General features: G+C 49.0%; 1 protein-coding gene across 3 annotated transcripts in view; it reads right to left on the minus strand.

The window, feature by feature from the left end:
* Window positions 1-948: 948 nt before the first annotated feature.
* LOC129853068 (serine-rich coiled-coil domain-containing protein 1-like) overlaps window positions 949-15,482 on the minus strand; it is a 105,795-nt gene continuing 91,261 nt past the window's right edge. For 2 of the 3 annotated variants that reach the window (XM_055918731.1, XM_055918730.1), the window contains exon 10: window positions 949-2,714. In XM_055918731.1, coding sequence (XP_055774706.1) covers window positions 2,151-2,714 — 564 coding nt within the window. In that variant the 3' untranslated portion in view covers window positions 949-2,150. The remainder of the gene's footprint in view (window positions 2,715-15,482) is intronic. The other variant, XM_055918732.1, reaches the window with a different exon arrangement.

Here is a 15,482-nt window from a genome sequence, read left to right on the forward strand (position 1 = left end):
TAACTACATTGGACTCTAACTACATTGGACTCTAACTACATTGGACTCTAACTACATTGGACTCTAACTACATTGGACTCTAACTACATTGGACTCTAACTAGACTGGACTCTAACTAGACTGGACTCTAACTAGACTGGACTCTAACTAGACTGGACTCTAACTAGACTGGACTCTAACTAGACTGGACTCTAACTAGACTGGACTCTAACTAGACTGGACTCCAACTAGACGGGACTCTAACTAGACTGGACTCTAACTAGACTGGACTCTAACTAGACTGGACTCTAACTAGACTGGACTCTAACTAGACTGGACTCTAACTAGACTGGACTCTAACTAGACTGGACTCTAACTAGACTGGACTCTAACTAGACTGGAGCATACTCAACCACTTTCTGCTGTTTCCAAAGAGAACAGACACAACAGACAGACAGTCTCCCAGCAGCCACTATACTGTACACCAGTCCAGTTCCATGGCAGTTTCATGTACATTGTTACAAAAATCATCATGTGTCTAATTATCATTACAGCTCATGACCGTTTCTTTTATAAACCCATCTTACAGTTCAAAGATGTGCATTCTCATGTACCATCAACATTGTTATCACAGTGGTGTTCTCCAAATATGAAACGCTATGCCTTGAACGAGACCTATTGCCTTAAATAAGTGACAGTACAAGGATAGGGTTATATTCTCACACAAGACATTATACAGCCTCTCAAAGCAGGAGTGCTGATCTAGGATCAGGTAGCTCCTGTATGCATCGTCTAATTCATTATTTATCTAAAAGACTAAACTGATCTTAGATCAGCACTCAGATGCTTTATGAGTACCTTCCCTGGTGAATCGTCCCAGTTTACGATATCCACATATAAAAAAGTGTCAGGTGTAGACAGACATCTGTTCTTATTAAAGACACCCACTTTCACTGTACAACCCCCCCCCCCCCCCCGCACTTAAATGTGTATATCATCTTAAAAAGCATGCAACAATTAAAAGGTTAATGAATGAAACTCCCTTAAATGGGACTGACTGTCTGTGTGTCAGAAATCAGAGTTAGGATCTTTGACAGGATTTGGCAAATATGAGAAGAATGTCAGTCACATTGTCAGTGCAATGAGCAGCATGGATTGGCCATGTTCAGCTATGCTGACAAAACTGTAACGTTCACATTAGTTAATTCCCTGTAGTGTTAGAGCTGAGAGGGGAGTGGAGTGTCTCCATGTTAGGGTGTAATAGCAGTGTGTGTGTGGGCATAAGCAGCTGTCAGCCAAAGCTCATTTAGTGCTGATCTAAGGTGTTTGGCTGACTGGCTGGCGGGCAGACTGGCTGGCTGAGTGCCAGACTGACTGACTGACAGGCAGACTGACTGGCAGACTGACCTGCAGACTGACTAGCTGGCTGGCTGGCTGGCAGACTGACTGGCTGGCTGGCTAAATGACTGGCAGACTGACTGAATGACTGGTAGACTGACTGAATGACTGGCAGACTGGCTGGCTGGCTGGCTGGCTGGCTGGCTGGTGTGTGTGTGTGTGTGTGTGTGTGTGTGTGTGTGTGTGTGTGTGTGTGTGTGTGTGTGTGTGTGTGTGTGTGTGTGTGTGTGTGTGTGTGTGTGTGTGTGTGTGTGTGTGTGTGTGTTTGTGTGTGTGTGTGTGTTCAAGTGAGCACATCTATCAACCTTTTAATATGTCAAAGTGGTCAAATGCACAGAACTACACAGACATGTACCTTCCGAGGTTCTGTGAGTCTAGAGGTATGCTTGGATGATCGTGTAACACAGAATATGCATTTCAGAAGAAAAGCAGGTAATGTCCCAATACTGTGATCTAGATGGTGGGTACAGGATAGTGTCTGTTACAGCATACTCTGCTCAGGGATGGGAAGGACTGACAGCAAGGGTTGAGATGAATGAAATGTAAGAAATGGGTAGGATTTGAGCTAAAGTCAAGTTGATTGGAAGTTTTGAGGGTTGAGGACACTGATTGTTAGGTGAATTCCAGAGATGACTTTCACTTCCATGATTCAGACGGTGATGTGTCCATTCAATTATATGTTTTAGGGGATATGGGGAAAGTGAAAGGTGTGTGTAAGTCTGAGTGGTTGTGTACGTGTGTGTGTGCGTGTGTGTGCGCAGGACGCCAGTGCTTCAGCCGTCGTGTTGGGCCAGGGCCTGCAGTTCGGCAGTTTGAAGTGAGTGCTGCAGGAAGACGTTCTTGCGGCTGTACATGTGCAGGGAAAGGGGCCCTCTGGGAGGCTGGCCCAGGCGGCCCGTGAAGGAGGAAGAGGAAGATGAGGTGGAGAAAGAAGGTTGGCAAGGGATAGGTACAGGGGCTCTCTCGCTGTCTGAGAGGCTGCTGCGGCAGGGACTGCCTCGGCTCTGGAGGCTGGAGCTGCTGCCCCACACCCCAGCCCCCACCCCCACCGCCCGGGGGATCTGGCTGGCTGGGTAGTCGATTCTCCTGAGAGCCCCTACCTCTGATGAGGTCAGAGCCCCTTCTGGTCTCCTAGGGGGTCCTGCATGGTCCCTGCCTCCCCCGGTCCCTGCCTCCCCACTAGACGACAGGGCTGGGGCTGGGCAGTGGCTCTCATCGCTGGAAGTGGAGTGGTCTGCCGCCATACGGCTGTATTGGTCCGCGATGAGAGACCGAGCCGGCCTTCTGTCTCTTGTGCTGGTACTGTTTTGGCTTGTTGCGCGGCTGGGATGGATGGTCTGCGAACCGAGAGAAAGAGCAGCAGATAAAAAAGGAGAGAGAGAAAGAGGGAGAGAAAGACAAAAAACTGTAAAAATATGACACCAATGTAGCTGGTTAACTGCAGTGACATTTTGACGAGGCATCGTAAGTTCCCGGAGCTTTGTCTAATTATTTCCCAACCAACTGGAACCTTGCTCTGTAAGAACCAGAACAGGAAGCAGCCTCAGTCCAACTGGCGACTTTAACCAGAACAGGAAGCAGCCTCAGTCCAACTGGCGACTTTAACCAGAACAGGAAGCAGCCTCAGTCCAACTGGCGACTTTAACCAGAACAGGAAGCAGCCTCAGTCCAACTGGCGACTTTAACCAGAACAGGAAGCAGCCTCAGTCCAACTGGCGACTTTAACCAGAACAGGAAGCAGCCTCAGTCCAACTGGCAACTTTAACCAGAACAGGAAGCAGCCTCAGTCCAACTGGCGACTTTAACCAGAACAGGAAGCAGCCTCAGTCCAACTGGCGACTTTAACCAGAACAGGAAGCAGCCTCAGTCCAACTGGCGACTTTAACCAGAACAGGAAGCAGCCTCAGTCCAACTGGCGACTTTAACCAGAACAGGAAGCAGCCTCAGTCCAACTGGCGACTTTAACCAGAACAGGAAGCAGCCTCAGTCCAACTGGCGACTTTAACCAGAACAGGAAGCAGCCTCAGTCCAACTGGCGACTTTAACCAGAACAGGAAGCAGCCTCAGTCCAATTGGCGACTTTAACCAGAACAGGAAGCAGCCTCAGTCCAACTGGCGACTTTAACCAGAACAGGAAGCAGCCTTAGTCCAACTGGCGACTTTAACCAGAACAGGAAGCAGCCTTAGTCTCTACAGCACACAGTGGGGAGGTGGTACACAAAGCAACATAGCACCAAGGAGAGACAGCCACCTGTTCCTGGTCACACAACACTGCCTCTCTTATGCAACATGGCCATGTTTCGCAAACACTTTTATCCAAAGTGACTTACAGGACCCCTTTCTCCCCTCTCTCTCTCCAGATGAAATCCTGCTAACCACTGGCTGCGTCCCCTCTGACTTCAAAAGGGGCCCGAGTCGCTCCCCTCCTCAAGAAACCAACACTTAACCCTCGAATGTCAAACACTAAAGACCTGTATCCCTTCTTTCTTTTCTTTCAAAAACACTTGAGTGTGCGGTCTCTGACCAACTCTCTCGTTATCTCTCTCAGAACAATCTTCTTGACCCTAACCAGCCAATCTTCAAGGTGGCTCACTCAACCAAGACTGCTCTTCTCTGTGTCACGGATGCTCTCTGCACTGCCAAAGCTGACTCTATCTCCTCTGTTTTCATTCTCCTAGATGGATCTGCTGCCTTGGATACCTTTAACCATCATTCCCCCCTTCTGACACCCAGCCTGGCAGATATCTCAGCTTGGATGTCGGCCCATCACCTCAAGCTGAACCTCGACAAGACGGAGCTGCTCTTCAGATACTACGAAAAATGTTTGACTAACTAAACACAATCTGAGTAGAAGGGAGGTTACATAGGAAATTAACCGAGTCGACAGCCCAAAAAGTAAAGCAATTTCCTTACCGTGTTTGATACAAATCTACTCTGAGCAGGGGAATCTAATTACAAGGAGCAAAGCATATGCAATAACTTTCGAGGTGTAAACGGGAATTGAATGTAATATCACCGTGTTATTCCATCACAGAGGAAAACAGATGGAGACAGAACGGGCTTATTGGGACGGAGGAACAGAGAGTGCTAACGCGTCATGTCTGATCCCATTTAGTATGTGTATTTATTAGGGATCCCCATTAGCTACTCTTCCTGGGGTCCAAACACATCACACCAACAAATCTAAATAACACAATACATCATAGAACATTATTACACCACTACATATCTACAATACAACAGCTATAACACCACCATACAACAATACTAATACAATGTACGTGTGTGTGTGTTCCTGTCTGCCATTTCACAGTCCGCGTTGTTCAATAAGTTGTAGGTTTATCGTTTTTTTCTGCTTGCATTAGTTACTTGATGTGGAATAGAGTTCCATCAATACTTAAGTAGAAATAACACTATCATTCCATCAACACATTAAATGGACACAGTAATAAAAACCAGAAGAACACTGAGTAATATTAAAGTGACTGTTTCTATATCCTGAAATTACAAATTGCCAGCTGCATCTGCTTTACAAAATAATCACTTGTATAATTCCTGCAGATATCCCGAGATGTGTGAACTGACATTGAAAGGACAAATTCTGTTGAGCAAAAAGCAGTGTGTGTGTGTGTGCGTGTGCTGAGAGTTCTCCAGCCGTGTTGTTTGAACAGGGCTGGTAGAGAGATGGGAGGAGTGGCGGCGTAGCCAAAGACAAGGGGGGGGGGGGGGTTGATTTACAAACTCTGGTGTCCTCTCAAGTATACACTCTGCGGCAACCGGCCTGCCTCTTAGTCGGCAAAACACACACACACGCACAGTGTGTGACCCAATAGTAAAACAGAGTGATTTAGAAGGAAAGCCTCTGCAGTCCCAGTCTTTATTGGGCTGTGAAGAAACACAGCAAGTTGCTAATGGCAGAGTTTTGTTAAAAGCCTTCCAGCTGATTATATGCACAAGTGGAGACGCAACACTATTTCATCACTTTTTCCCCTCGAGGAGAAGCACAGCAAGGCACAGCAAAGCCAGAGAAGCACAGCAAGGCACAGCAAAGCCACAGCAAGACACAGAGAAGCACAGCATGCCACAGCAAGGCACAGAGAAGCACAGCAAGGCACAGCAAAGCCCCAGCAAGACACAGAGAAGCACAGCAAGCCACAGCAAGGCACAGAGAAGCACAGCAAGGCACAGAGAAGCACAGCAAGGCACAGAGAAGCACAGCAAGGCACAGCAAAGCCACAGCAATGCACAGAGAAGCACAGCATGCCACAGCAAGGCACAGAGAAGCCACAGCAAGCCACAGCAAGGCACAGCAAAGCACAGCATGCCACAGCAAGGCACAGCAAAGCACAGCATGCCACAGCAAGGCACAGAGAAGCACAGCAAGCCACAGCAAGGCACAGAAAAGCACAGCATGCCACAGCAAGGCACAGAGCATGCCACAGCATGCCACAGCAAGGCACAGAGAAGCACAGCAAGGCACAGCAAAGCCACAGCAAGACACAGAGAAGCACAGCAAGCCACAGCAAGGCACAGAGAAGCACAGCAAGCCACAGCAAAGCCACAGCAAGACACAGAGAAGCACAGCAAGACACAGCAAAGCCACAGCAAGACACAGAGAAGCACAGCAAAGCCACAGCAAAGCACAGAGAAGCACAGCAAAGCCACAGCAAGGCACAGAGAAGCACAGCAAAGCCACAGCAAGGCACAGAGAAGCACATAGTGCTACAGTAGCACACATCCACTACAACACAGGCAATAAAGCTCACTGAACAGTCTGTTAGGTGCTGCTGCTTTGTTCTCTATCCAGTTTCACACTGAACACAGTGAGTCAGTAGAGACAGTACAGTCTGAATCACACTGAACAGTGAGTCAGTAGAGGCAGTACAGTCTGAATCACACTGAACACAGTGAGTCAGTAGAGACAGTACAGTCTGAATCACACTGAACACAGTGAGTCAGTACAATCTGATTCACACTGAACACAGTGAGTCAGTAGAGACAGTACAGTCTGATTCACACTGAACACAGTGAGTCAGTAGAGACAGTACAGTCTGAATCACACTGAACACATTGAGTCAGTAGAGACAGTACAGTCTGATTCACACTGAACAGTGAGTCAGTAGAGACAGTACAGTCTGATTCACACTGAACAGTGAGTCAGTAGAGACAGTACAGTCTGATTCACTGAACACAGTGAGAGAGTACAGTCTGATTCACACTGAACACAGTGAGTCAGTAGAGACAGTACAGTCTGATTCACACTGAACACAGTGAGTCAGTAGAGACAGTACAGTCTGATTCACACTGAACACAGTGAGAGAGTACAGTCTGATTCACACTGAACACAGTGAGTCAGTAGAGACAGTACAGTCTGATTCACACTGAACACAGTGAGTCAGTACAATCTGATTCACACTGAACACAGTGAGACAGTACAGTCTGATTCACACTGAACACAGTGAGTCAGTAGAGACAGTAAGGTCTGATTCACACTGAACACAGTGAGTCAGTAGAGACAGTACAGTCTGATTCACACTGAACACAGTGAGTCAGTAGAGACAGTACAGTCTGATTCACACTGAACACAGTGAGTCAGTACAGTCTGATTCACACGGAACACAGTGAGTCAGTAGAGACAGTACAGTCTGATTCACACTGAACACAGTGAGTCAGTACAGTCTGATTCACACTGAACACAGTGAGTCAGTAGAGACAGTACAGTCTGATTCACACTGAACACAGTGAGAGAGTACAGTCTGATTCACACTGAACACAGTGAGTCAGTAGAGACAGTACAGTCTGATTCACACTGAACACAGTGAGTCAGTACAATCTGATTCACACTGAACACAGTAAGACAGTAGAGACAGTACAGTCTGATTCACACTGAACAGTGAGTCAGTAGAGACAGTACAGTCTGATTCACACTGAACACAGTGAGTCAGTAGAGACAGTACAGTCTGATTCACACTGAACACAGTGAGTCAGTACAATCTGATTCACACTGAACACAGTGAGTCAGTAGAGACAGTACAGTCTGATTCACACTGAACACAGTGAGTCAGTAGAGATTAGCCATTAGCCAGCTAATCTTTATATTTCAAGTGTAGCCAAGTTGGATCTATTTGCTACAGTAGCTGAACACGGTTGAACAGTTCTGTCTGTCTTCAGCGGTTTGAACAGCATGTTAGCCTTTCCACTTTGTTCAGATGTTGAAATCAAGTTGCCTACCTTATTTCTCAGAATGAGAACAAGTTGCCAATTCCTTATATAAAATGGTGTTTTATGCTCATATTGCACATTTATAAAACACAGACTAGACAGGTGGTATAACGGTCTTTGGCTGAAATGCTGCTAGCGGTACGTGGTACACCAATGCTGCTAGCGGTACGTGGTACACCAATGCTGCTAGCGGTACGTGGTACACCAATGCTGCTAGCGGTACGTGGTACACCAATGCTGCTAGCGGTACGTGGTACACCAATGCTGCTAGCGGTACGTGGTACACCAATGCTGCTAGCGGTACGTGGTACACCAATGCTGCTAGCGGTACGTGGTACACCAATGCTGCTAGCGGTATGTGGTACACCAATGCTGCTAGTAGTACGTGGTACACCAATGCTGCTAGCGGTACGTGGTACACCAATGCTGCTAGCGGTACGTGGTACACCAATGCTGCTAGCGGTACGTGGTACACAAATGCTGCTAGCGGTACGTGGTACACCAATGCTGCTAGCGGTACGTGGTACACCAATGCTGCTAGCGGTACGTGGTACACCAATGCTACTAGCGGTACGTGGTACACCAATGCTACTAGCGGTACGTGGTACACCAATGCTGCGCGGGACAAACTGGGCATTTGTGTTCCGGAAGCAATGTTCACTCTGTTTTTAGTAGTGTCTTTTCTGCACGCAATTTGAGTAGTTGAGACATAAAAAAGGTATCGTTAGAAAAGTGAACATCTCCTTTAGTACAGTAAAATAATGTCTCAATGTGTTTCTGTGTCCTTATGACCAATTTTGTCTGTTGGACAAAACCTCAAATGCAAAAAGCGAGTTGAAACCACTTGTCAGAGAGGAAGATGTGATCTTTCAACTTTGTTGGCATGAGAGGCAGGGGGAGGGGCTTGGTGTGTAAACCATAGAGGAAGCGGCAAAGCGATAGGTTTAACTCTCGCTAAAATCTGTCCAAAATAAGGCCAATGCGTTTCTATAGGCATATTTTGAACCTAAGCTTGTCGCCTGCTTTCCCGCCTTTGGGACAACGACTCTCAATGTTAGGGCGGAGACGTGCATCTCAACATTATATACAGATCTCTGGTGTAAATGGGAAGGTGCACACAGCACAAAGGAGTGAAGGAGATGAGACCATAAATACAACATGAGAACAAGCGAACATAAACCTGGAAACTTGCGATACCGGCACTTGGAATATCACGCAAAAACACATTTGAATTAATAAAATTAATTCGATATAGCCCCAGCCCTTAGACCCAGCCCTCAGACCCAGCCCCTAGCCCTAAGACCCAGCCCTCAGACCCAGCCCCTAGCCCTAAGACCCAGCCCTCAGATCCAGCCCTCAGCCCTCAGCCCCTAGCCCTCAGACCCAGCCCCTAGCCCTCAGACCCAGCCCTCAGACCCAGCCCTCAGACCCAGCCCTCAGACCCAGCCCTCAGACCCAGCCCTCAGACCCAGACCTCAGACCCAGACCTCAGACCCAGCCCTCAGACCCAGCCCTCAGACCCAGCCCTCAGACCCAGCCCTCAGACCCAGCCCTCAGACCCAGCCCTCAGACCCAGCCCTCAGACCCAGCCCTCAGACCCAGCCCCTAGCCCTCAGACCCAGCCCTCAGACCCAGCCCTCAGCCCCTAGCCCTCAGACCTCAGACCCAGCCCTCAGACCCAGCCCTCAGACCCAGCCCCTAGCCCTCAGACCCAGCCCCTAGCCCTCAGACCTCAGACCTCAGACCTCAGACCCAGCCCTCAGACCTCAGACCCAGCCCTAAGACCCAGCCCTCAGACCCAGCCCCTAGCCCTCAGACCTCAGACCTCAGACCCAGCCCTCAGCCCTCAGACCCAGCCCCTAGCCCTCAGCCCTCAGACCTCAGACCCAGCCCTCAGACCTCAGACCCAGCCCTAAGACCCAGCCCTCAGACCCAGCCCCTAGCCCTCAGACCTCAGACCCAGCCCTCAGACCCAGCCCTCAGACCCAGCCCTCAGACCCAGCCCTCAGACCCAGCCCTCAGCCCCTAGCCCTCAGCCCCTAGCCCTCAGACCCAGACCTCAGACCCAGCCCTCAGACCCAGCCCCTAGCCCTCAGACCCAGCCCTCAGACCCAGCCCCTAGCCCTCAGACCTCAGACCTCAGACCCAGCCCTCAGACCTCAGACCCAGCCCTAAGACCCAGCCCTCAGACCCAGCCCCTAGCCCTCAGACCTCAGACCTCAGACCCAGCCCTCAGCCCTCAGACCCAGCCCCTAGCCCTCAGACCTCAGACCTCAGACCCAGCCCTCAGACCTCAGACCTCAGACCCAGCCCTCAGACCCAGCCCTCAGACCCAGCCCCTAGCCCTCAGACCTCAGACCCAGCCCTAAGACCCAGCCCTCAGACCCAGCCCTCAGACCCAGCCCTCAGACCCAGCCCCTAGCCCTCAGATCCAGCCCCTAGCCCTCAGACCTCAGACCCAGCCCCTAGCCCTCAGACCTCAGACCCAGCCCTAAGACCCAGCCCTCAGACCCAGCCCCTAGCCCTCAGACCCAGACCTCAGACCCAGCCCTCAGACCCAGCCCCTAGCCCTCAGACCCAGCCCCTAGCCCTCAGACCCAGCCCCTAGCCCTCAGACCCAGCCCCTAGCCCTCAGACCCAGCCCCTAGCCCTCAGACCCAGCCCTCAGACCCAGCCCCTAGCCCTCAGACCCAGACCTCAGACCAGGCCCCAAGCCAGGCTACTTAATGAGCTTTAGGCAAACTAGTCTGGCAGCACATCACCACCCTGCGCCAACCACCCACTAAATTCCCCTTGCACACAGCCCAGTACAAAGCCGTGCTCACAGCCCAGTACAAAGCCGTGCTCACAGCCCAGTACAAATTGCCCAGTACACAGAAATCCGAAATCAAAATGGGAGATCACAACAAAGAGGCTGTGAAGAGGTACAGAGGAAAAAACGTAGAGAGAGAGAGAGAGACAGCGAGAGAGAATTGTCTGGAAGTTGGAGTACACAAGGCTGGTAACACAATGATGAGGGCTGATGGAGCGCAGAGTTGATGGGAGGCAGAGCTCCATGCACATCAAAGCTACCCGGCGCCTACTGCTACTGCAGCCCCCCTCACGCAACTGTCAGCTCTGCAGCAGATAAGATGCTTTACTGGGCCCGTCTTGTTCTCCCTGACAGCACAAGACCTGGATAAACAATAAGGAAAAGATATATCAAGAGGGGGAAAAGGAGGCGAGGAGAAGAGAAGCAGCTGATAAATTGAGTTTGCATCAGATAGTATCTCAGATGTCTATAGAGGCTGATAATGTTGCAGCTACCAGCGTGTCACATCCTGAAAGCAGCTGCCATGCTTGACTGCACTCTATTCCTGCTCAAAAACAGCCACAGAGAGGAGAGATGGAGTACAGCTAGCTAGCTTGCCAATCACGTGTCAAAAAAGACTGGACTGGAAGTACAATGCATACCACAGTGTGTCGACAAGAGTTCCAACAGAACACATTGTACTGCGCACGCACACACACAGTCTCTCTCTCACACACACACACACACACACACACACACACACACACACACACACACACACACACACACACACACACACACACACACACACACACACACACACACACACACACACACACACGCACACGCACACGCACACAATAGAGTACTAGACCATGCAACAGTAAGCCTATATATTATGATTTAGACTGAAGATAGACTGAAGACAGAAACACGCTGAATAGACACAAACGATGATAAAAGACCATGTTGTAAAAGGCCACAGGGATGGATTGTGAGAGCAGTAGCTCTGGTCCAGGGCATTATACAGTCGCTCCATCCTCTACTAGAAGAAGTTTGTAGACGAACGCACTAACGCCCTGGACCAGAGCTATGAGAACAGTAGCTCTCCTGCTCATGTCTCTTTAAACATGTTGAGGCCAACTGTGATTCACACCGTCATTCCCCAATCATGACATAGCAGTGCCTGGGACTTAGGGCTTCATCCTGATCAGTGCAATGACCTACTAGGCAAACCCCTAGGTGTCTGTTCTTCTGGCAGATGTGAACCTGAAACACAACGACAAACTCTTCAGTCATCACAGTGATCACAACATCCAGACTGACATTGGGCTCTGGGGTGAAGTTTTACACTTGGTACAGATCTAGGATCAGTTTCTCCTTCCCCAACTCTAACCTTAACCATTAGTGAGGAAAATGCAATTTTGTCAGGAAGGGTTGTTCAAGTCCACAAAGGCACCAAGCTCCACAACATGAAAGAGTTGGCATTAGAAGTACATGTGTTGTGGAGTATTGTAGAGTGAAACACTCCGAACCTCATCACACCGGTGGACTCTTTGTGTACAGACAGGCTCAACGCTGTTCTTGTACCTGTGTACATGGTAGAAAGTACCAGGGTTAAAATACAGCTCCAGAACTGCATTGCTAATTCAGATATAGCCCTTAAACCAGAGGGTTTCCATAATGAGGTTTCAGGAAAATTAGTTTGCAAAAGTTATTTCTCTAATTATGTTTTAATGATGTATTTTCAATCTGAATAATTTAATATTTTGTAGAAAGAAAAGCCCAAGTTAGACATCACCAACCTACATTGTACAACATAATGTCTTGCATTCTCTCTGAATGTCCCATTTTTATCTTGTGAGATTTAGCACAGACTGACCAGACCCTAACCAGATTCTCTCTGTCTTTTGTAGATGGACACAGTAGAACTGCTGCGCACACACACACACACGCTGTATCCCTGTTGCTGTGGTTATGACCATCACAGGGTAGCCGTAACAGAGTACAGCAGTAGCAGTAGCTGTAATACCGTAACATCACTGACAGTAATGTATGCGAGGTAATAATAAAATGTCTAAACACCTAGTTTTCTACTACTACTGCTAGTACTCACTCCTACAAGGGCAGAAAGACTTTGTACCATGTTTTGGTAATGAAGTATCTGATGATGGTCTACCCCAGGGTTCCCCAACTGGTGCCCCGTGGACCAAACATTATACCTTCTTGCGGTAAATTAGAAGTCCCACAAATTACTTGTAAATTAAGTTCCGGCCCTCGACCATCCGCTCAAGAAAAATATCGTCCGCAGCTAAATCTAGTTCATGATCCCTGATCTACCATATGTGCTCAAAAAGAGAGAAAGAAAGAGAGGAGAGAGAGAAAGTGAGGAGAGAAAGCCAGGAGAGAGAAAGAGGACAGGGGAGAAAGATAGGAGAGAGAAAGAGAGAAGGGGAGAAAGAGAGGAAAGAGAGAAAGAGAGGAGAGAAAGGGAGCAGAGAAAGAGAGGAGAGAGAGAAAGAGAGCAGATGGGGGAAAGAGATGAGAGAGAGGAGAGAGGAGAAAGAGAGCAGAGAGAAAGAGGAGAGAGGAGAAAGAGAGCAGAGAGAAAGAGGAGAGGGGAGAAAGGGAGCAAAGAGAAAGAGAGGAGAGAGAGAAAAAGAGCAGATGGGAGAAAGAGATGAGAGAGAGGAGAGAGGAGAAAGAGAGCAGAGAGAAAGAGGAGAGAGGAGAAAGAGCAGAGAGAAAGAGGAGAGGGGAGAAAGAGAGCAGAGAGAAAGAGGAGAGGGGAGAAAGAGAGCAGAGAGAAAGAGAGGAGAGGAGAAAGAGCAGAGAGAAAGAGAGGAGAGGAGAAAGAGCAGAGAGAGAGAGGAGAGAGAAACAGAGAAGAGAGAGAAAGAGATGAGAGAGAAAGAGAGGAAAGAGAGAAAGAGAAGAGAGAAAGAGAAGAGAGAGACCATGTCCTTCATGGGCCTACGAAGGGAATCTGTCACATGTCATTCCTGGCCAGGCTAGTGGGAGACTGCTGCCCCGACGGACGGACAGACAGCTGCCTGTCTCATGTCTCCCTCACCTTGGGGGCCCTGACAGCAAGGGCCAGCGCCGCCCGTCTCGTGTCAGTCCCATTTACCGGCCTGAAGGGGGAGGAGGGTTGTACTGAGGCCCTCATTAATTACCCCCATTGTATCCTCTGACAGCCTGCTGAGGGACAGGGCTCGCATCCCACATCGAACAGCAGTTCCAAAGTCCCGTCTCCGGGTACAAAAACCTGCACACACACATACACACCACACGTGGACACAGCTTTGACGGCCATCTCCAAGGGCATTCTGGAGACTGATATTGAGAGGGCAACAGGGCAAAGGCTGATACATTGTAATCATAGCAGAGACCACACAGTTGATGTTTGGACATGGAGTAGAGGGCAGCCGGACACAAGCAGAAAACATCAAGAGTACACAACTTCAAACTGGGTCACTCCCGTAGTTACCCGGCCTCTAAGGACATGAATCAATCAATCAAATATATTTATAAAGCCCTTTCTACATCAACAGATGTCACAAAGTGCTACACAGAAAGCCAGCCTAAAACCCCAAACAACAAGCAATGCAGAAGCACGGAGGCTAGGAAAAACTCCCTAGAAAGGCAGGAACCTAGAGAGGAACCAGGCTCTGAGGGGTGGCCAGTCATCTTCTGGCTGTGCCGGGTGGAGATTATTACAGTACATGGCCATTTAAGGCCAGATGAAGCAAAATGTCACACAACAAGTCCTGTTTGGAGACAGAACCTCAGGTAACTTTGCTTTGAGTCTGGCACAACACACACACTCGCACACACAGCGTTCTCTCAACACAACAGAAACACGTGTGTGTGTGTGTGTGTGTGTGTGTGTGTGTGTGTGTGTGTGTGTGTGTGTGTGTGTGTGTGTGTGTGTGTGTGTGTGTGTGTGTGTGTGTGTGTGTGTGTGTGTGTGTGTGTGTGTGTGTATGTGGGCTGTCTCGCTCAGAGGACCACATGAAGAAAGAACACAGCCAATTTATGCTTATCAGATCTGATGTTATCACTGAATATTCATCTGCCATATTTGTCAACAGAATATTCTTACTATGTGCCTCAAGGCTATCCGGAATGTGCAGATTCCAAAAGAATACCCTCATCAATATGCATGTTTCTCTGCTTTCATTAATGTTGCAGTAAATTGTTTCAGGGCGCCGTCTCTGCATCCACAAACTGAAATATTAAACCAGACGGGCATGTGGCAAATCTGCTATTTCTCTCCTCAGTCCAACTGGAGTAGAGTGAACAGCAGGCATAGGAGAGGAGAGGAGCAGGGAGAAGAGAAGAACAGGAGCGGAGCAGATGGGAGCGGAGCGGAGCTGAAGGGAGAGGAGCGGAGCTGAGGGGAGAGGAGCAGAACTGAGGGGAGAGGAGCAGAGCTGAGGGGAGAGGAGCAGAGGGGAGCGGAGCGGAGCTGATGGGAGAGGAGCAGAGAGGAGCGTAGCGGAGCTGAGGGGAGAGGAGCAGAGGGGAGCGGAGCTGAGGGGAGAGGAGCAGAGGGGAGCGGAGCGGAGCTGAGGGGAGAGGAGCAGAGGGGAGCGTGCGTGGTTCTGGTACTTGTGTGGTTCTGGTACCAGTTCCGGACAACATTTTTGCTTATGTATCGATCTGTGGAATGAAATGGCATTGAGCGATATCCATGGTTTTCTTCCGCCTGTGTAACGTAGGATGTGAAATCTGACACCACTTGAAACTGGTATGTCCCTCCTACCATTTAAAATAAAATAAAATTGTATTTGTCACGAGCGCCAAATACAACAGGTGTAGAACTTACCGTGAAATGCTTACTTACAAGCCCTTAAAAAAAAAGTAAGAAAATATTTGCCAAAAAAAGTAACACAAAATCAAATAAACTAAAGCAAGAAAAAAAATAACACAATGAAATAACAGTAACGAGACTCTATACATGGGGGTACCGGTACCGAGTCAATGTGGAGGCTATATACATGAGGTACCGGTACCAAGTCATTGTGGAGACTCTATACAGGGGGTACCGGTACCGAGTCAATGTGGAGGCTATATACAAGGGGTGCCG

This window comes from Salvelinus fontinalis, chromosome 4, assembly GCF_029448725.1.
Source record: "Salvelinus fontinalis isolate EN_2023a chromosome 4, ASM2944872v1, whole genome shotgun sequence".
Classification (NCBI taxonomy): domain Eukaryota; kingdom Metazoa; phylum Chordata; class Actinopteri; order Salmoniformes; family Salmonidae; genus Salvelinus; species Salvelinus fontinalis.